The 22500-nt window shown below is 36.1% G+C and overlaps 1 protein-coding gene across 1 annotated transcript in view; it reads left to right on the forward strand.

The window, feature by feature from the left end:
- The window catches only part of LOC137639436 (uncharacterized), a 90833-nt gene extending 72587 nt beyond the window's left edge, over positions 1-18246 (forward strand). Inside the window, exons 2-5 of the mRNA XM_068371710.1 lie at positions 7503-7745; positions 8759-8950; positions 9795-9923; positions 17654-18246. Coding sequence (XP_068227811.1) covers positions 7503-7745; positions 8759-8950; positions 9795-9923; positions 17654-18246 — 1157 coding nt within the window. The remainder of the gene's footprint in view (positions 1-7502; positions 7746-8758; positions 8951-9794; positions 9924-17653) is intronic.
- The last annotated feature ends 4254 nt before the right edge of the window (positions 18247-22500 follow it).

Consider the following 22500-nt stretch of genomic DNA (forward strand, 5'->3'; position numbering starts at 1 on the left):
GGTTTGATTTTGGAGTGTCCTTCTCCTAGAAGAGCTGCTTACCATAGCTAAAGAGTCTCTTCTACCCTTACCAAGAGGAAAGTGGCCACTGAACAATTATATAGGATAATAGGTTTAGAGAAATACGATAGAATAGTGTGCCCGAGTGTACCCTCAAGCAAGAGAACTCTAACCCAAGAGAGTGGAAGACCATGGTACAGAGGCTATGGCACTACCTAAGACTAGAGAACAATGGTTTGATTTTGGAGTGTCCTTCTCCTAGAAGAGCTGCTTACCATAGCTAAAGAGTCTCTTCTACCCTTACCAAGAGGAAAGTGGCCACTGAACAATTATATAGGATAATAGGTTTAGAGAAATAAGATAGAATAGTGCGCCCGAGTGTACCCACAAGCAAGAGAACTCTAACCCAAGCGAGTGGAAGACCATTGTACAGAGGCTATGGCACTACTCAAGACTAGAGAACTATGGTTTGATTTTGGAGTGTCCTTCTCCTAGAAGAGCTGCTTACCATAGCTAAATAGTCTCTTTTACCCTTACCAAGAGGAAAGTGGCCACTGAACAATTATATAGGATAATAGGTTTAGAGAAATAAGATAGAATAGTGTGCCCGAGTGTACCCTCAAGCAAGAGAACTCTAACCCAAGCAAGTGGAAGACCATGGTACAGAGGCTATGGCACTACCCAAGACTAGAGAACGATGGTTTGATTTTGGAGTGTCCTTCTCCTAGAAGAGCTGCTTACCATAGCTAAAGTCTCTCTTCTACCCTTACCAAGAGGAAAGTGGCCACTGAACAATTATATAGGATAATAGGTTTAGAGAAATAAGATAGAATAGTGTGCCCGAGTGTACCCTCAAGCAAGAGAACTCTAACCCAAGAGAGCGGAAGACCATGCTACAGAGGCTATGGCACTACCCAAGACTAGAGGACAATGGTTTGATTTTGGAGTGTCCTTCTCCTATAGTCCATTTCTTTTATCGAGGCAGATTTGCACCGACTCGCAGCGGTGCTCTTTTAGCTCGGAAAATTTTCCTGATCGCTGATTGGTTAGAATTACCTCGTCCAACCAGTCAGCGATCAGGAAACTTTTCCGAGCTAAAAGGGCACCGCTGCGAGTCGGTGCAAATCTGCATCACTAAAAGAAATTGACTATAGAAGAGCTGCTTACCATAGCTAAAGAGTCTCTTCTACCCTACCAAGAGGAAAGTGGCCACTGAACAATTATATAGGATAATGGGTTTGGAGTAAATAAATAGCGTTAAATAGTACACTAACTCATGAGTTATAAACTCCATTACATTTTTATGACTACCATTATTTTCCCGATGTATTGAAACATCAACAGACGCCAACTTCCCAAGGCCCCCTTTTCCCTCGGTTAAAGTCTTCGACTTCTGCGATTTCCAATTCGCAAAATCTTTCCGGCGTGACGAAGAATCTCCGTCGGTACAGGAAAAGTTGGCAGACTATTTTTCCATTTGGCACCGAACTTGGCTTGTGTATCTTGGCCCGGCCCAAGTGGCCGGAGGAAATCTAAAGGAAGAAGATCTAGTCGGGGTATTATTATTATTATTATTATTATTATTATTATTATTATTATTATTATTATTATTATTGTTTGTTTTTATTACTATTATTATTTTTATTCCTATCATTATTATTATTGCTATCATTATTATTATTGATATAATTATTATTATTATTTTATTATTATTATTTTATTATTTTATTATTATTATTATTATTATTATTATTATTATTAATGTTGTTGTCGTTATTTTATTATCATTATTTTATTATTATTATTATTATTATTATTATTATTATTATTATTATTTTATTATTATTATTATTATTATTATAATTTGTTATTATCATTATCACTAGCCAAGCTGCAACCCTAGTTGGAAAAGCAAGATGCTATAAGCCCAAGGGCTCCAACAGTGAAAAATAGTCCGGTGAGGAAAGGGAAATAAGGGAATAAATAAACGATATAAAAAGTAATGAAAATTAAAATAAAATATTTTGAAAACATTAACAACATTAAAACAGGCATTTGATATATAAACTATAAAAGGATTATCTAAGCCTGTTCAACTTTTGAAAAGAAAAAAAAAACATGAATTCGATATCTGATATTATTTATTCGATCGATAATTGATAGCAATTGTAATCTGATATCTAGAAAACATGAGATCATAATTAACTATATGAGAAGTAATGAATAATTAATATATAATATTAAATTACTACTTTTTTCTAAACGGTCAGGTAGGGGGAGAGCGGGTAATCATACCCTGGTGAGAGGTGGTTAACCCGAGAGGTACACTTGGAAACCACAATCCCCCACAAATTGCCGTACCAACGGGTTATCGTTAGGAAAGGGGAGGTGGGAAGGGTTGAATCTCTACTTGTGCGCGCATGCGCGTGTGTGTGCCTATCTATCTAAATATTTAGACATCATTTTTGAGAGGTCGAGTACACTTGTAATATAAAAAAATTCTCGCTGACGAAGGCTAATTCTAGACGTTTGATTTTATCATTCAACAAAACAAAGGCTAAATAAAGAAAGAAAATATCCTCTTAGATTGGTGGACTTGTCGAGATGATGTTACCAGAACTTTGATCGAGCATAAAACTGACTCGGTGCCATCCCCTAACAGCCCTTTCTCGCTGCGTTGAGTATAGAGATCGATGTAATCTGCCCTACCTATAATGGAAGACGTTGCTATTTAGTATGCGTTGTTTATCAGTATTCAATTAAAAAAAGGTTTACTATTATTTAAAAAAGAATATTTTTATTGCTCGTTAATAAATTACATATAGGCCTTGGTGCGCAACATGTACTTATCCATCAATACTGGGTAATACAGAAGGCTTAAAATAGGTCTAATATGATTTGAGCAGAATTGAGGTTTATCTAAATCTAAAAGAATTGAGATACTAAATTATGAAAGGATTATGATAATCATGAATTAACAATGTTCTATTTTTCCAGTAATATATTTTCCACATCATAAAGCTATGGTGATGAAATAAGTCATCATCATCATCATCTCCTACGGCTATTGACGCAAAGGGCCTCGGTTAGATTTCGACAGTCGTCTCTCTATCTTGAGCTTTTATATCGATACTTCTCCTTTCATCATAATCTGCTTCACGCTTCATAGTCCTAAGCCATGTGGGCCTGGGTCTTCCAACTCTTTTCGTACCTGGTACCCAGTTAAATGTTTAAATTTTTGATGAAATAAATAGGCGTTAAATTATGGAATGATTATAACATTTGAGTTAACAATTTTCTCTTTTTCCAGTAATATGTTTTCCAAATCACAAATCTATAGTGATGAAATAAATCGGTGTTAAAATATGTAATGTTTATAACATATCATGAATTAACAATGTTCTATTTTTCCAGTAATATATTTTCCAGATCATAAATCTATAGGGACGAAATAAATCGGTGTTAAAATATGTAATGTTTATAACATATCATGAATTAACAATGTTCTGTTTTTCCAGTAATATATTTTCCAAATTATAAATGTATAGTGATGAAATAAATCGGTGTTAAAATATGAAATGCTTATAACATGAATTAACAATGTTCCATTTTTCAAGTAATATATTTTAAAAATAAAAAATCTATAGTGATGAAATAAATTAGTGTTAAAATATGAAATGCTTATAACATGAATTAACAATGTTCCATTTTTCAATTAATATATTTTCCAGATCATAAATCTATAGTGATGAAATAAATCGGTATTAAAATATGAAATGTTTATAACATCATGAATTAACAATGTTCAATTTTTTCTTGTAATGTATTTTCCAAATCATAAATCTATAGTGATGAAATAAATCGGTGTTAAAATATGTAATGTTTATAACATCATGAATTAACAATGTTCTATTTTTCAAGTAATATTTTTCCAAATCATAAATCTATAGTGATGAAATAAATCGGTGTTAAAATATTTAATGTTGTTAACATTTGAATTAACAATGTTCTATTTATCCAGTAATATATTTTCCAAATCATAAATCTATGTTGACGAAATGAATCGTAAAAATTATATGAAATATAGATTGATATTGGAAAAGCGGAATATTTTAATGCTCATGGATTTAAAAAAAAAAAAAAAAAAAAAAAAAAAAAAAAAAAAAAAAAAAAAAAAAAAAAAAAAAACGCCTGCGAAGCATTTTAGGTTTTTGCTGGTTATTAGGGCCCAGATTGGTAAATGTAGGATGAATGAAAATCTATGTCTATTCATTATTTATTTTAATATTATATTCATAACGCTACGCGGAGATGAAAGGGGGAATGAATTGGAATAATAATTAAAACGGCCGTTGCATTTTTTGACACAATTGTAAAAAAAAAAAAAAAGAAAAAAAAATCGGTTCCATGAAAAATTTTTTTTCCTAAAACACGAAACGATTAACAATGGATGCCATATTTCATATTGTTTTTGATAAGTGCATGCCTCCGTATGTTTTATGCACGCAAGTATTAATATGTATGGAGGTGTATGTACAATATTCGCATAATGCCATATTCAGGAAGATATATATATATATATATATATATATATATATATATATATATATATATATATATATATGCATAGTCATAATTGTCATGTAGATTTACGTGAAAGCGAACACAAGGTGTTAAAAAACACAAGCCACGCTGTTTTATTATTTATAAAGATTTGTACATTTATTCTAGTGTGTTTTGGTTTGCTCTGACTTTCAAATTAGTTATTAGTTATTTATTATTATTATTATTATTATTATTATTATTGTTGTTGTTGTTGTTATTGTTATTGTTATTATTATTATTGTTGTTGTTATTGTTATTATTACTATTATGATTAATATTATTAAAGTTATTGTTGTTGTTATTATTATGATTATTATTATTGTTGTTATTATTATTATTATTTATTATTATTATTATTATTATTATTATTATTATTATTATTATTATTGTTATTATTATATAGGATTTTTTATTTATTTATTTCAATTTTTTTATTTTTTTATTTATTTTTTATTTTTATTTCTATTTCCTAACTATGTGTTTATGAAATATTTACAATATTTAGTGAATCGTAAGTCATGTAAGCAGAGCACATTGACTAATCAATATAAATATAATACTATATTAGGTTAAATTGGGTTAAAATCCCCGTATAGGCCTATCTTTAATTTTATCGCAGAAAATAATTGATGCCAATTGCATTACTTTTGAAAAATTTTAATAGCTAACATTGGTGAAATCAGATCATTGTGTATTAAGTATTAGGAGCTTTGTATAGCTATTATTCATATTCTTTCATAAATCGTACATCATTGATTAACAGTATTCTTGTTATTTTCAGGCAAATTTTCCCTCAAGATAAAACCTCGATTATTCATCTAAGCGTTTTAGCTATTCTATCAATCTCTCGTCTTCTATTTAGAGGTTTAAAGGCCACTCATGAATGGCAGAGGTAAGGGACAGTGACATTGCCCTAGCAAGCAGGACAATGCCCTATTGACAGACTATATACACACATGATCAGCGCCCAAACCCCCTTTCCACCCAAGCTATGACCAGGGAGGGCCAGACAATGGCTTCTGATGACTCGGAAGGTAGATCTATAGGCTCCCCCAAATCTCCCATCCTTAGCCCACAAGGATGGTGAGGCTGAAGCGACCAAAGGAACTAACGAGTTTGAGCGGGGCTCGAACCCGTCTTGTGATCACTGGGCAAGGTCGTTATCAACAAGTTTGGGGAACAGATAGACCTAAAGGCTCCCCCAAACCTCCCATTCTTAGCCCACAAGGATGGTGAGGCTGAAGCGACCAAAGGAACTAACGAGTTTGAGCGGGGCTCTAACCCCTGTCTTGTGATCACTGGGCAAGGTCGTTATCAACAAGTTTGGGGAACAGATAGACCTAAAGGCTCCCCCAAACCTCCCATTCTTAGCCCACAAGGATGGTGAGGCTGAAGCGACCAAAGGAACTAACGAGTTTGAGCGGGGCTCGAACCCCTGTCTTGTGATCACTGGGCAAGGTCGTTATCAACAAGTTTGGGGAACAGATAGACCTAAAGGCTCCCCCAAACCTCCCATTCTTAGCCCACAAGGATGGTGAGGCTGAAGCGACCAAAGGAACTAACGAGTTTGAGCGGGGCTCGAACCCGTCTTGTGATCACTGGGCAAGGTCGTTATCAACAAGTTTGGGGAACAGATAGACCTAAAGGCTCCCCCAAACCTCCCATTCTTAGCCCACAAGGATGGTGAGGCTGAAGCGACCAAAGGAACTAACGAGTTTGAGCGGGGCTCGAACCCCTGTCTTGTGATCACTGGGCAAGGTCGTTATCAACAAGTTTGGGGAACAGATAGACCTAAAGGCTCCCCCAAACCTCCCATTCTTAGCCCACAAGGATGGTGAGGCTGAAGCGACCAAAGGAACTAACGAGTTTGAGCGGGGCTCGAACCCCTGTCTTGTGATCACTGGGCAAGGTCGTTATCAACAAGTTTGGGGAACAGATAGACCTAAAGGCTCCCCCAAACCTCCCATTCTAAGCCCACAAGGATGGTGAGGCTGGAGCGACCAAAGGAACTAACGAGTTTGAGCGGGGCTCTAACCCCTATCTTGTGATCACTAGCCAAGTACGTTACCAACAAGTATGGGAACAGATAGGCCTAAAGGCTCCCCCAAACCTCCCATTCTTAGCCCACAAGGATGGTGAGGCTGAAGCGACCAAAGGAACTAACGAGTTTGAGCGGGGCTCGAACCCCTATCTTGTGATCACTAGCCAAGTACGTTACCAACAAGTATGGGAACAGATAGGCCTAAAGGCTCCCCCAAACCTCCCATTCTTAGCCTACAAGGATAGTGAGGTTGCAGCGACCAAAGGAACTAAGGAGTTTGAGCGGGACTCGAACCCCAGTCTGGCGATCACCAGGCAAGGACTTTACCAACAGGTATGGGGATAATAATAATAAACAATGCCCCTATTAAGACAATAAATCCTTTTGAAGTTACCGTAATGAGTCTTACCCCGATCGGCCAATTAACTGATATCTAATATTTGGGTAAAGTCATTTGCGCAGATAAATGACTTTTACCAGGTCGACTTTATGGAAATTAATGTCAACTACGCATGAAAACGATTAAATTGCATTTTTTTTTTTACTCTGTAGTAACGTGTTGTCCAGTTGTCAGTTCCAGATGAGAATTTGAAATTCATTATTGGTATACAATTGCTTTTTTTTTTCCTATTGTGCGTCTGATTTTGAAAACTATTTTCTAAAACGCCATGCATTTTCCAATCGTTAATTTGTTCACTATTCAATTTTGGAATTAGATTATTGCAAATGTCAAAGATTCATTAATTTACTTGATGAAATTGAATATTGATTGTTTTTTTTACGATTGTTTGTTGATTCTGACTCGCTCATTTGGGAGGGACTAATTTTATCCATACCTGTTTTCTTGTTGTTATAGATGATGATGTTATTATAGCTGTTATAGCTGATGTTCTTTTCGTAGCTGTAATAGGTGTTCTTGTAGCTGTTATAGCTGATGATCTTGTTATAGCTGTTAAAGATAATGATCTTGTAGCTGTTATGGATGATGTTCTTGTTGTAGCTGTTATTGATAATGATGTTGTAGCTGTTATATATGATGTTCTTGTTGTAGCTGTTATAGATGTTCTTGTTGTAGCTGTTATAGATGGATGTCCTCGTTGTAGCTGTTATAGCTTATGTTCTTGCTGTAGCTATTATAGCTGATGTTGTAGTTGTTATAGATGATGTTCTTGTTGTAGCTGTTATAGATGATGTTCTTGTTGTAGCTGTTATAGGTATATTCTTGTTGTAGCTGTTATAGCTATGTTCTTGTTGTAGCTGTTATAACTATGTTCTTGTTGTAGCTGTTATAGATGATGTTTTTATTGTAGCTATTATATCTGATGTTTTAGTTGTAGCTGTTATAGATAGTGTTCTTGTAGTTGTTATAAATAATGTTCTTGTTGTAGCTGTTATAGCTGATGTAGCGTAGCTGTTATAGATGATGATCTTGTAGCTATTATAGCTGGTGTTGCTGTAGCTATTATATCGATAGCCATTGTTGTTGTTAAATCAAGTTTAAAATGTATGCAAAATATATTCATTGCTTTTTGCTTTGAGCGGGACTCGAACCCTTTCAAGCGATTGCTAGGCAAAGTCATTACCAACAGGTATGAGGAAAATAATAATTAACAATGCCCCTATTAAGACAATAAATCCTTATGAAGCTACCGTAATGAGTCTTGCCCCGATCGACCAATTAACTGATATCTAATATTTGGGTAAAGTCATTCGCGCAGATAAATGACTTTTACCAGGTCGACTTTATGGAAATTAATGTCAACTACGCATGAAAACGATTAAATTTTTATTTTTTTATTTTACTCTGTAGTAACGTGGTGTCCAGTTGTCAGTTCCAGATGGGAATTTGAAATTCATTATTGGTATACAATTGCTTTTTTTTTTTCTATTGTGCATCTGATTTTGAAAACTATTTTCTAAAACGACATGCATTTTCCAATCGTTAATTTGTTCACTATTCAATTTTGGAATTAGATTATTGCAAATGTCAAAGATTCATTAATTTACTTGATGAAATTGAATATTGATTTTTTTTTTCACGGTTGTTTGTTGATTCTGACTCTCTCATTTGCGAGGGACTAATTTTATCCAAACCTGTTTTCTTTCTTGTAGCTGTTATAGATAATGATGTTGTAGCTGTTATAGATGATGTTCTTGTAGCTGTTATAAATGTTGTTCTTGTAGCTGTTATAGCTGATGTTCTTGTTGTAGCTATTATAGATGATGTTCTTGTTGTTATAGATAATGTTCTTGTTGTAACTGTTATAGCTGATGTTCTTGTAGTTTTTATAGATGATGTTCTTAGTTGTTATAGACGATGTTCTTGTAGATGTTATAAATGTTCTTGTTGTAGCTGTTATAAGCGATGTTTTTGTTTTCAGCTTTTATAAATGGATGTTCTTTTTGCAGTTGTTATAGATTATGCTCTTGTAGTTGTTATAGACGAGATTCTTTTTGCTGTTATATCTGATGTTCTTGTTCTGCTGTTATAGATGATGATATTACTCTATCGATAGCTGTTGTTGTTGTTAGGTCAAAGTTAAATGTATGTAAAATATATTCATTGCTTTTGAAGAATCAAAGAACGATCAACCTAACTTACATTATACATAAATAGTGATTCTTTTTTTTTTTTTTTTTTTTTTTTTTTTTTTTTTTTTTTTTTAGAAGATTAACGTGCCCTTGCTGTATATATTGACACACACCTGCTGTTATGTCATTTTTTCCTGTTTCCGGATTTTCGCCTATAAAAAGGGGATTTTAGGAATGAGGATTTTAGCTGATATTACAGTTATGACGCCAAGGCTTCTAATATTTAATGCAGAATCATCAGTTCTCATATTAATGTCAGCTATTATAATTTTGCAAATGTTAAGTTATGCAACTGACATGAAAAAAAAAATTATGCGAAAGAATGAAAGACAAGCATTTAATATAGTGTTGATTTTAGATGAATTTTTATTACTAAATTTATATTGCTTACATGACTTATGATTTACTATTAACTATTTTACATATATCATAAACTATACATTTAGTAATGTACACTAGCTATTGTTATATAATGATTCTGCCTTTGGAAAACAAAGTAAATATATGTGATTTCGAATCCAGTAAACAGGAAGAGATTAACGTGTTCTTGTTGTAGCTGTTATAACTGATGTTGTTGTAGCTGTTAAAGCTGATGATGATGTAGCTGTTATAGCAGCTGATGATGTACCTGTTGTAGATGTTGTTACTCTATCGATAACTGTTGTTGTTAGATCAAGGTTAAAATGTATGCAAAATATATTCATTGCTTTTTGCCTTGAGCGGGACTCGAACTCCTGTCAGGCGATCACCAGACAAGGTCGTTACCAACAGGTATCCGGATAATAATAATAAACAATGCCCATTATTAAGTTAATAAAACCTTGTAAAGCTACTGTAATGAGTCTTGCCCCAATCAACCAATTAACTGATATCTAATATTTGGATGAAGTCATTTGCGCAGATAAATGACTTTTACCAGGTCGACTTTATGGAAATTAATGTCAACTACGCATGAAAACGATTAAATTGCATTTTTTTTTTTTTACTCTGTAGTAACGTGGTGTCCAGTTGTCAGTTCCAGATGGGAATTTGAAATTCATTATTGGTATACAATTGCTTTTTTTTCTATTGTGCGTCTGATTTTGAAAACTATTTTCTAAAACGACATGTATTTTCCAATCGTTAATTTGTTCACTATTCAATTTTTAAATATAAAACTTACCCGCTGGTTATATAAAAGAGCTGAAGTCCCTGACGCCAGGGCAGAAAATTCAAATCTCGCGCTATCGAAGATACGCCAGGTGTACCAACCGCACCCTAGCGGTAGAACAGGTGGACCTACACCAGGGGTGCCAGTCGTACGATAATTATCGTACATGTACGATTATTTTAGGTCCAGTACGATGTACGATACATACCTCAGGTATATATATGTATATATGTGTGCGTATTTAAATTAAACAATTATACTAAAATACCTTGAAATAAGACATTTATGTTACTCCTTAATAATTATATTGAAACTGTGTACGATAATTTTGGTTGAAAAACAATAATTTTAAGCCTTATGTACGATAATCCAGTGGACATAATCTGGCAACCCTGACCTACACACCAACTCCAGTTCTTCTCTCTGCCGTCATAGCTGACTGACATACAGAAGTTCGCTCTCGTGTTTTTACTCTCTTGGGAAGTTGTTTGGTGATGTACAACGTTCTTTTTTGAGTTTAAGCTATCGTTGATTAATTTTCCTTGGTTCTTATCTTGAAATCTTTTTGTTTGAGATTTTCTTTATTGTTTTTTCCCTTACTTTTTGCTTGTCGGTCTCTCACGTTAACTTTAAAATGGCCGACTCCTCCCCTGCTCAGCGTAGGTGTGTTAGTGAGGGTTGTCGTACACGACTTCCTAAGGGATCTATTGATCCTCATTCTATTTGTGTAAAATGTAGGGGTAAATTTTGTTCATTAGATGATAGGTGTAATGAGTGTCTTTCCTTAACTGATGATGATTTTGGTACTTACGATCGTTATGTTAGGAGATTAGAGAGAGATAGACTTAGGCGTAGTTCTTCCCGATCTGTGGATAGAACCTTACCTAATTTACCTGTTCCTAATCCTGTTCCTTCCCCTGTGGTGGTAGATCAGGAACCTACTATGAAGGACATGTTTACTGCTATTTTGTCTCTTGGTGAGAAAGTTGAGTCCTTAGCAGCCGATAGAAATACTATCTTTTCAGAGTTAAAGGTATTGAAAAACCGTGATCCTATCGGAACTGTGGAAAGTGTTTCAGTATCTGATGTGGTACCGAAGAATCGTGACTCTCTCGGTGTTGTGACAAGTGTTGATAATGTGGTTAGTGTTGCGGAAGGTGCGTCGACTCGAGTGTCTGATGTGGTACCGAAGAATCGTGACTCTCTCGGTGTTGTGACAAGTGTTGATAATGTGTTTAGTGTTGCGGAGGGTGCGTCGGCACGATCTTGTCGTTCACCTAGCCTTAGACCTCTTTCGAGCTCTCGAACCCATGGGAGAAGTAATGTCGAACGGCTTAAGGGAACGAGAAGCATCATCAATCGTGCAGACGTCCCCTCGAACGTTCCTGTTGCCGTAGCTCAGGTCGTTCACCCTCATCGTAGGAAAGGTGAGGTTCATACGTTATCCCCGTCTTCCGATGAAGGGTCGGGGAGTGAGATCTGGCGGCGAGCGTCGAGACCGCTTAAACGCTCCCATGTTGATTTGGACGCGGTGCGTCAAAACACACAGCGTCGGGAATCGCCTGTGCGGCCAGGATGTAGTTCGTGGGGTTCACCGGAACGTTTCCGTTCTCCCAGCGCTTGCACTCCGGCCAAACGTTCAGATCACCGTGTTCGTGCGGATATGATTCCTTCCGATTCGGACCTTGTAACTATTCATGCACCTCCTCTTCCATCGGATTGGCTTTCTTCCCCTGAAATGCGTGGTGACATTAGTGCGAATCTTCCTTCTAGGAGTTCTGTTGATCCGAAATGGACTGCGCTTTTGTCTATGAAGGAACAACTCTCTTCGTTGATGGATTCTTATCAACCAAGTGTTGGCGTTGTGTCTGGGCGTTCGATGTCAGACCAGTTATCGCACAAACGTTCGATGGTATATGGCCTTGACGAGTTATCACTTAGACGGTCTCCCATTCACAGTGTTCAACGCCAGGTTGATTTTGATGAGTCGCGTCAGAGAGTTTTGGTTGACCAGTTTGCGTTTTCTGGTCGCGGGGAAGAGCGTCGGCGTCGACAAGTGGACGAGACGCGGCAACAATTTGAAGTAGTGGATCGCCCGCGGCAACAACTTTTGGACGCGGCGCGTCAAAACATTGGTTTACAGCGGCGACATCCTGACTCCTTTGATCGCTCGCAGCAACAGTCCTCGGACTTTACGCGACCTCGCGGCGATCTTCAACAGTTACCTTCTGATTTCAAGCGTTCTTCTGTTCAACAACAGTTGAATTCTAAGCGGTCTAAGCAGTTGTTGGTTGAGGATGATCGTCTACATGTCCGTGTTTCGCATCAATCTACTTCTACTTCTCCCCACCAAATTGACTCAGATGTTGGCCTTGACAGGCAGTCCCATCCAGACGTTGTTCCTTCGGTTCAGGCTGCAGCTGTTGCTGCACTGCCAGAAGACGAACCAGAGGAAAAGTCGGATGAGGATAATCCTATTGAGGAAGTCTCTGAGAATGAGGAGGAGAAGCATTATCAGCATGCTGTGGACCTTCGCAAGTTTATGCTTATTTTGACTGGAATTTTCCCGGATTCTTTTACCCCTGTGGCCCCTCGTTCTCCGCCTTCTGAATTCATCTTAGGTAAAGCTACTAAGGTTCCAGTTTACACCAAGATGGTTCTTTCTCGATCTTCTAAGCGGGCCTTGAAGTTAATGGGTTCTTGGTTGGACTCCAAGAAAGCTTTTGGCAAGACGGCCTTTGCCTTTCCTCCCGCTAGGTTAGCCTCTAAATCTAGTGTGTGGTATGAGACTGGTGAAGTGTTGGGCTTGAGTTTTCCTTCGTCTGCCCAAGGGGATTTTTCAAGTTTGGTAGATGCTTCTCGTCGTCTTGCCTTAAGGAAGACGAAGATTTGGTGGTCCATTCCAGAGTTCGACCATTTGCTTAAAGGTCTTTTCAGGGCCTTCGAAGTTTTTAATTTTTTGGACTGGGCTTTGGGGGCTTTGAGTAAGAGGGTCTCTGATATGACGGAAACGGACACTAGTGGTTTGGTTCATTTGATGTCCTGCTTGGACAAAGGTGTGAGAGATGGCTCCAACGAACTTGCTGCCTTGTTTACAGCTGGAATTCTCAAGAAAAGGGCCACGATGTGCTCCTTCCTCTCCGCAGGAGTGTCTCCCTATCAGAAGACAGGCCTTCTTTTCGCACCTTTGTCTAATTCTTTATTTCCTCAGGAATTAGTGGGCGAGGTGGCTACTGCTCTCACTCAGAAGGCCACACATGACTTAGTTACTCATTCGACTAGGAAAGTTTTGCCTCCGTCTTTCTCCTCTCGAAAACCTAAGGAATCTTCTTCTGGGTTTCGTCCTCAGTCCTTTCGTGGGAAGCCCTCTGGGAGAGGCTCTTTTAAACCAGAAGGAAGGAAACCTAGAGGCAGAGGGGGCAAGTCCGGCCGAGGTAAAGTCTGACTGCCCTCTCCTTCAGACAGCAGTGGGGGCCAGGTTGACTCACTTTTGGGAGGCTTGGGAGAGGAATGGAGCGGACCCCTGGTCCGTCCAGGTGTTAAAGGAAGGCTACAAGATCCCCTTCCTGACCAATCCTCCTTTAGTCACAGATCCAGTGGATCTTTCGCCCAAATACAGAGAGGGTCCCAAGAAACAAGCCATGCTTCTACAGATGTCTCTTTTATTAGAGAAACGAGCAATAGAGGAAGTGCAAGATGTTACGTCTCCGGGGTTTTACAACCGCCTTTTTCTAGTACCCAAGAGTTCCGGGGGGTGGAGACCGGTTCTGGACGTAAGTGTGCTCAATGGTTACGTCCAAAACTCGACGTTCACCATGGAGACTCAGAAAACAGTTCTGGCAGCTGTGAGGAAGGACGATTGGATGGTCTCTTTAGATCTTCAGGATGCCTATTTCCACCTTCCGATTCATCCCAGCTGCAGACGTTATCTGAGGTTCATGGACGGAAACAAGGTCTTCCAGTTCAGGGCTCTTTGTTTCGGACTTTGCACGGCTCCTCTATTGTTCACCAAGATCATGCTGAACGTGGCAAGCATGCTGCATTCGAGGGGAATCAGGGCCTCTCTGTATCTGGACGATTGGCTGATAAGAGCCTCCTCAGCCGATTGTTGTTTGAAGGACCTCAAGATGACTTTGGATCTCTCCAGAGAACTGGGTCTCCTGGTGAGCTCGAAAAAATCACAACTCATTCCATCCCAGGAGATTCTTTATTTGGGGATGGAGATTCACAGTCGGAGTTTTCGGGCTTTTCCGTCGTCAGTGAGAATCCAAGCAGCCCTCCTAAAAGTACAAACGTTCCTGAAGAGAGATCTTTGCTCCGTCAGAGATTGGATGAGCCTTCTGGGGACTCTCTCGTCGTTAGAGAAGTTCGTGACCCTGGGGAAGTTGTTCTTGCGTCCTCTTCAGTTTCATCTCAACCGCCATTGGAAGAAAGGGGACAGCCTCGACAGGGATTGCATTCCCATCTCGACTTCCATCAAGTCTCATCTTCAATGGTGGAACAACGAGCCCAGACTGAAAGAAGGCTTGTCTTTACTTCAGAGGAACCCAAACCTCGTGTTGTGTTGCGACGCCTCCAACTCGGGGTGGGGAGCCACTCTAGAGAAGCAGGAACTTTCGGGGACTTGGACGGTAGAGCAAACCTCTCTCCACATCAATCAAAAAGAGCTTTTAGCTATTCATCTGGCTCTCATCGGCTTCGAAAAGCAGATCAGGGGCAAGGTAGTCCAAGTCAATTCGGACAACACGACAGCTCTGGCCTATATTGCGAAACAAGGCGGGACCCACTCTTGGCCTCTGTTCGAGATTGCAAGACTGCTCCTCATCTGGGCGGAGGAAAGGAAGGTGACTCTTTTGACGCGGTTCATCCAGGGAGTCAACAATGTGAGCGCAGACAGACTCAGCAGGAAAGGTCAGGTTCTCTCCACAGAATGGATTCTGCACCCGGACATCTGCAAGAGTCTGTGGCGGTTATGGGGTCGACCTCTCGTGGATCTCTTTGCCACCGCGAAGACCAAACGACTAGAGTGTTATTGCTCTCCGGTTCCAGATCCCGAAGCTTTTCACATAGACGCTTTTCTGATGAACTGGTCACACATGGAGGTTTATGCCTTTCCTCCGTTCAAGATCCTTTACAAAGTGATTCAGAAGTTCGTTTCACACGAGGAGACCAGAATGACTCTGATAGCTCCGTTCTGGCCGTCAAGAAGCTGGTTTCCAGAGGTACTGGAATGGATGGTGGATGTCCCGAGAAGCCTTCCCATGAGACCCGATCTTCTCAGACAACCTCACTTGGCCCGAAATCATCAAAACCTCCGAGCTCTACGTCTGACTGCCTTCAGACTATCGAAAAACTCGCTAGAGCTAGAGGATTTTCGAAGAAGGCAGCCAAGGCAATTGCAAGGGCAAGAAGGTCTTCAACCATCAAGGTGTATCAGTCCAAGTGGGAGTTGTTCAGGGAATGGTGTAGAACTAACGCGATTTCCTCTTCCAGTACATCGCTTTCCCAAATAGCAGATTTTTTCTTGGACCTTAAAACTAAGCATAACTTCTCGTCATCAACTATTAAAGGTTACAGGAGTATGTTGGCGACGGTTTTTCGACACAGGAACCTAGACCTTTCTGATAATAAGGATCTACGAGATTTACTTAGGTCTTTTGATACGACCAAGATGATTCAAACGGCTCCCATCGCCTGGAATTTGGATGTTGTCCTTAAATTTCTCATGAGTGACAGATTTGAGCCTTTACACTCGGCTTCATTTAAGGACTTAACCTTGAAAACCCTTTTTCTAGTTACCCTCGCCACTGCGAAAAGAGTTAGTGAAGTTCACGCTTTAAGCAAGAACATTGGTTTTCGGAATGGGAAAGCCATTTGTTCTTTGCAACTGGGGTTTCTGGCCAAGAACGAAAACCCTTCTCGACCATGGCCCAAATCCTTCGAGATTTCTAACCTTTCGGATTTGGCTGGCGATGAATTGGAAAGGGTTCTCTGTCCAGTTAGAGCTCTACGTTGTTATGTGGACAGAACTAAGAATCTGAGAGGTAACTCAGACGCTCTGTGGTGTGCAGTTCGGAAACCCTCGATGCCCATGTCCAAGAATGCCTTGTCTTTTTTCGTTAGATTGTTGATTCGAGAAGCTCATGCTCAGTGTGATGAGTCGGATCAGAGGCTCCTCAAAGTCAAGACACATGAAGTCAGAGCGGTAGCGACTTCAGTGGCCTTTAAACAGAACCGTTCTCTGCAAAGTCTGATGGATACAACATTTTGGAGAAGTAAGTCTGTTTTTGCATCCCATTATTTGAAGAATGTTCAGACTCGCTATGAGGACCTTTTTACGTTGGGTCCTTTTATAGCTGCTAATGCGATAGTAGGTGAATGATCTACCACTACGTTCCCTTTTTTCCTAATACCCCTTTTCTATCTCTTGGAACTCGTTTTTTATGGTTGTTTGTGGAGATTGGGCGTCAGTCTTCCGCAATCTTTGATTTGGCTAGGTGGTCATTTTGTTCCTTGAGTGCACCCGGAACAAGGGTATTGGTTGAGGTCCTGTCATGTTATAGGTGTTTGTACCGTTTGACAGCTCCTAGAGATTTTCAGCCCGAGTGGATTACTGGATCTCTTAAGGATAGCGGACGAAATGAGGCGGAGTATCATTGCTGTCAGCTTCCTTATCAGGTGAGAACTGCTTAAGTTTATTGTATGTAACCCTTAAGTGAATTTTCTGTATGTAGCTGTCTCTGACCCGCCACCAAGGGGTGTCAATCAGCTCTTTTATATAACCAGCGGGTAAGTTTTATATTTAAAAATGATATTTTCATAATAAAATAAATTTTTGAATATACTTACCCGCTGGTTATATAAATTTAACACCCTCCCTCCTCCCCTCTAGAGACTACCTATGGTATGGCTATGAGGCATGGAAGAACTGGAGTTGGTGTGTAGTTCCACCTGTTCTACCGCTAGGGTGCGGTTGGTACACCTGGCGTATCTTCGATAGCGCGAGATTTGAATTTTCTGCCCTGGCGTCAGGGACTTCAGCTCTTTTATATAACCAGCGGGTAAGTATATTCAAAAATTTATTTTATTATGAAAATATCATTTTGGAATTAGATTATTGCAAATGTCAAAGATTCATTAATTTACTTGATGAAATTGAATATTGATTTTTTTTTTTTTACGGTTGTTTGTTGATTCTGACTCGCTCATTTTGGAGGGACTAATTTTATCAAAACCTGTTTTCTTTTTTGTTGTTGCTGTTATAGACTATGTTCTTGATATAGCTGATATTGTTGGACCTGTTATAGATGTTCTTGTTATAGCTGATGTTGATGTAGCTGTTATAGATGATGTGCTTGTAGTTGCTATAGATGTTCTTGTTGTAGCTGTTATAGCCGATGTTCTTGTTGTAACTGTTATAGATGAAGTTGTTGTTGCTGTTATAGATGTTCTTGTTGTAGTTGGTATAGATGATGTTCTTGTTGTAGTTGTTATAGATGAAGTTGTTGTTGCTGTTATAGATGATGTTCTTGTTGCAGTTGTTATAGATGATGTTCTTGTTGTAGTTGTTATAGATGATGTCCTTTTTGTAGCTGTTATAGATGATGATCTTTTTATAGCTGCTATAGATGATGTTCTTGTTGTTATAGATAATGTTCTTGTTGTAACTGTTATAACTTATGTTGTTGTAACTGTTATAGATGATGATCTTGTTGTTATAGATAATGTTCTTGTTGTAGTTGTAGATGATGATCTTGTTGTAGTTGTTATAGCTGTGCTTGCTGTAGCTGTTTTAGATGATAATCTTGTAGTTGTTATAGATGATGATCTTGTTATAGCTGTTATAGATAATAAATAATCTTGTAGCTGTTATGGATGATGTTCTTGTTGTAGCTGTTATAGATGATGATCTTATAGTTGTTATAGATGATTATCTTTTTGTAGCTGTTATAAATGATGGTCTTGTTGTAGCTGTTATAGATGATGATGTTGTAGCTCTTATAGCTGATGTTCTTTTTGTAGCTGTAATAGACGATGTTCTTTGTGTAGTTGTTATAGCTGATATTGTTGTAGCTGAATGTCTTGTTGTAGACGTTATAGCTGATGTTCTTGTTTTAGCTATTATAGCTGATGTTCTTGTTCTGCTGTTATAGATGATGATATTAATCTATCGATAGCTGTTGTTGTTGTTAGGTCAAGGTTAAAATCTATGCAAAATATATTCATTGCATTTGAAGAATCAAAGAACGATCAACCTAACTTACATTAAACATAAACAGTGAATATATATATTTTTTTTTTTTTTTTTTTTTTTTTTTTTTTTTTTTTTTTTTTTTTACCTGCTCTCGCTGGATGTATTGACACACCTACCGTTATGGTATTTTTTCCTGTTTCCGGATTTTCGTCGATAAAAAGGGGCTTTTAGGAATGAGTATTTTAGCTGGTATTACAGTTATGACGCCAAGGCTTCTAACATTTAATGCAGAATCCTCTGTTCAAATATTAATGTCAGCTATTATAATTTTGCAAATGTTAAGTTATGCAATTGACGTCAAATTTTTTATGCGAAAGAATGAAAGACAAGCATTTAATATAGTATTGATTTTAGAGGAATTTTTATTACTAAATTTGTAAAGCTAATATGACTTATGATTTACTATTATAGATATATCATAAACTATACATTTATTAATGTACATTATCTATTGTTATATATTCAAAAATATTGTTTTCAGTTAAGGCCTGAAATGAAGAAACAATTCAGTTCTCCGAATCCTTAATTTCCCAGAAAGAAGAAGAGAGGAAAGGAAGGTTGCTCTTACATTTCAGATATTTAAGGGTTAAGAGGCTGCAAAAATCTCCCTCTTCCCCCCCCCCCCTTTCATTTATGCTAATGGATGGTTTCATATAAAATGTAACGGGGCTAAGAATAGCAGTCAAACTTTTTTTTTTTTTTTTTTTTTTAAATTCTTTAATTTTTTTTCCTAGGTGTGTGATCATTTCTGTTTTGCACAAACCCTTTTATTTAAATGGAGGGAATGAAGACAATGTCACCTTCTTTCATTAATTGCTTTCTTGTCTGAAAATTCAGTCACTCCTATAAAATAAATACCTAGACTGGATATTGTATACATATATATGTGTATTATATTATATATTATGTTATATATATATATATATATATATATATATATATGCATATATATATAAGTATATATATGTATAATATATTATGATATATTATAATATATATATATATGCACATATATAAGTATATATATGTATAATATATTATAATATATATGCATATATATATATATATTTATATAAGCATATATATGTATAATATATTATAATATATATACATATATATATATAATATATATATATATATATATATATATATATATATATATATATATATATATATATATATATATTATTTCCTGTCACGCTGAGCGGAAATGCCAAATGTATTACTACGTGGTCTTTCCCCGTTCCTCGTGGAAGGGGGAAGGGGTAATGGTGTAGTCATACCATGGTGATTGGGGATACCACAATCTCCCACAAACTGCCGTATTGTAGTTAGGAAAGGGGAGGTGATGGGAAGGGTTGAATCTTTATGTGCGTGTGTGCATATCTATCTAAATATTTAAACGTCATTGTTGACAGGTCGCTTACACTATACTCATTTTTTTTTTGATGAGGCTCATTTGCACAGACTTGCAGCGGTGCCCTTTTAGCTCGGAAAAGTTTCCTGTTATCTGATTGGTTAGAATTATCTTCTCTAACCAATCAGCGATCAGGAAACTTTTCCGAGCTAAAAGGGGCACCCCTGTGAGTCAGTGCAAATCTGCCTCACTAAAAAGAATTGACTATAGTCTTATAATTAAGCTGACAGACTACCTCCCTCCAAAGGTGTGTATTTACCTATTTTCCTTTTCTTTACAGGTAACTGATTATTTTTGGTCTTGTATTCAAGAGGACATTTTATTATCACATTCCATTTTGGTGAGTGTTATTTTACTAGTAATTCTTATTTTAAATTATATCATCCCTTTTTCCTGTCGTCGGATATTCCTTATTTAATTTCACTGGATCTTAATGATAGTTATGAAATTTCCATATTCTCTTTCGTAAAAACTCAAATGTTGTTTTTTTTTTTTTTAAGTATTTATTTTATTTTCCTGTCATTTTTTTTTTTATAATTTTTGAAGTAAATTATATCATACAAAGTGGATTTAGAGAAAATGTAATTTTATTAAAATTTTCATATTCTCTTTCGTAAAAAGTCAATTTATTAAAAGTATTTATATATTTATTTCCTGTAATTTATTTTGTTTTTATTTTATAAATAAATTATATCATACAGACTGGATTTTGGAAAAATATAATTTTATTGAAATTTTTATATTCAATTTCGCGATAAGTCAAATATGTTTTCAAATATTCATATATTTCTTTCCAGTCATTGTTTCCTTATAATTTTAGAAATAAATTATATCATACAGACTAGATTTAGGGAAAATTAATTATTTTTTATTACTATAATTAATATAAGCATAGTAACTCTGACGATTTTTATAAATATTGATTCTGCCTTTGAAAACAAGGTAAATATATGTGATTTCGAATCCAGTAAACAGGAAAAGATTAACGTGTATTTATTGAAGTAAATTATTATAATAATACTGAATTGTTTAGCTCAAGAGAGCTTCTGTTCTCATTGTCAACCTACCCTCGGGAAAGGTTAATTGTAAAATAGGGAATAGATATTGTATATAATAATATTTCGAAATTTAATTTTTTTAGTATTAGAATTTTTTTTTAATATATGCTTTATATTGATGTATTCGTTTGCGCGAATTTTTTTTTAATATATGCTTTATATTGATGTATTCGTTTGCACTCTCAGTAAAAAAAAATGTATATAATATTAATATTCAAAAGTTTTATTTTTTTTAGAATTATAATTTTTTTTTTTAATGTAGACTTTGTATTGATGTATTTGTTAGCGCTTTCAGTAAAAAAAAAAAAAAAAAAAAAAAAAAAAAAAAAAAAAAAAAAAAAAAAAAAAAAAAAACTACTGTGAGCAAATCAAGAATTTTATTTTAATCCATTTAATAAGAAGCTTGCTCGTGCATCCATAAATCTTTTAACAAAATCATTCACAATTGTTGCTATATTTGGTATTAATGTGGCCTATATTCATACGTTTTATTTTAGTCTACATAATCGTTAATATTTCGAAGGTTTATTTTAGGGAATAGATATTGTATATAATATTAATATTCCAAAGTTTATTTTTTTTAGAATTAGAATTTTATTTAATATAAACTTTATATTGATATATTTGTTAGCGCTTTAAGTAAAAGAAAAAAAAACCACCTACAGTGAGAAAATTAAGAATCTTTTTAGTCCATTTGATAAGCAGCTTGCTCGTGCATCCATAAATCTTTTAACATAATCATTCACAATTGTTGCTATATTTGGTATTAAACAATATGGTCTATTTTCATAAGTTTTATTTTAGTCTACATAATCGTTAATATTTCGAAGGTTTTTTTCTTTATAATGAGAATTTTTTTTTAATATAGACTTCATATTGATATATTCGTTTTCGCTTTCGCTTTCAGGAAAAAAACTCCTTTAGCGAGCAAATTAAGAATTTTTTTAATCCATTCAATAAGCAGCTTATTGATGCATCAACAAATAAAAGTTTTAACAAAATCCTTCGCAATTGTTGCTATATTTGGGATTAAACAATATGGCCTATTTTCATACGTTTTATTTTTATCTAAATGATCGGATGTTTGCTATATTTGAGATTAAACAATATGGGCTATTTCTATACGTTTTATTTTTATTTACATAATCGGATGTTTGTTTACTTCATTCTGGGGTTTTATAAATAGAACCTCTTCTTTTAACTCGTATTTATAAGCTATTTAATATTAAAAGCTAAAGAAATTATTGGAAATTAGGGTACAATTCAAGAGAGATGAAATAAAATGAGCAGAAATATCCCAAATAGTCAGCAAGCTTAATTAATATATATATATATATATATATATATATATATATATATATATATATATATATATACATATAT

This window comes from Palaemon carinicauda, chromosome 4 (genome assembly GCF_036898095.1).
Source record: "Palaemon carinicauda isolate YSFRI2023 chromosome 4, ASM3689809v2, whole genome shotgun sequence".
Lineage (NCBI taxonomy): Eukaryota > Metazoa > Arthropoda > Malacostraca > Decapoda > Palaemonidae > Palaemon > Palaemon carinicauda.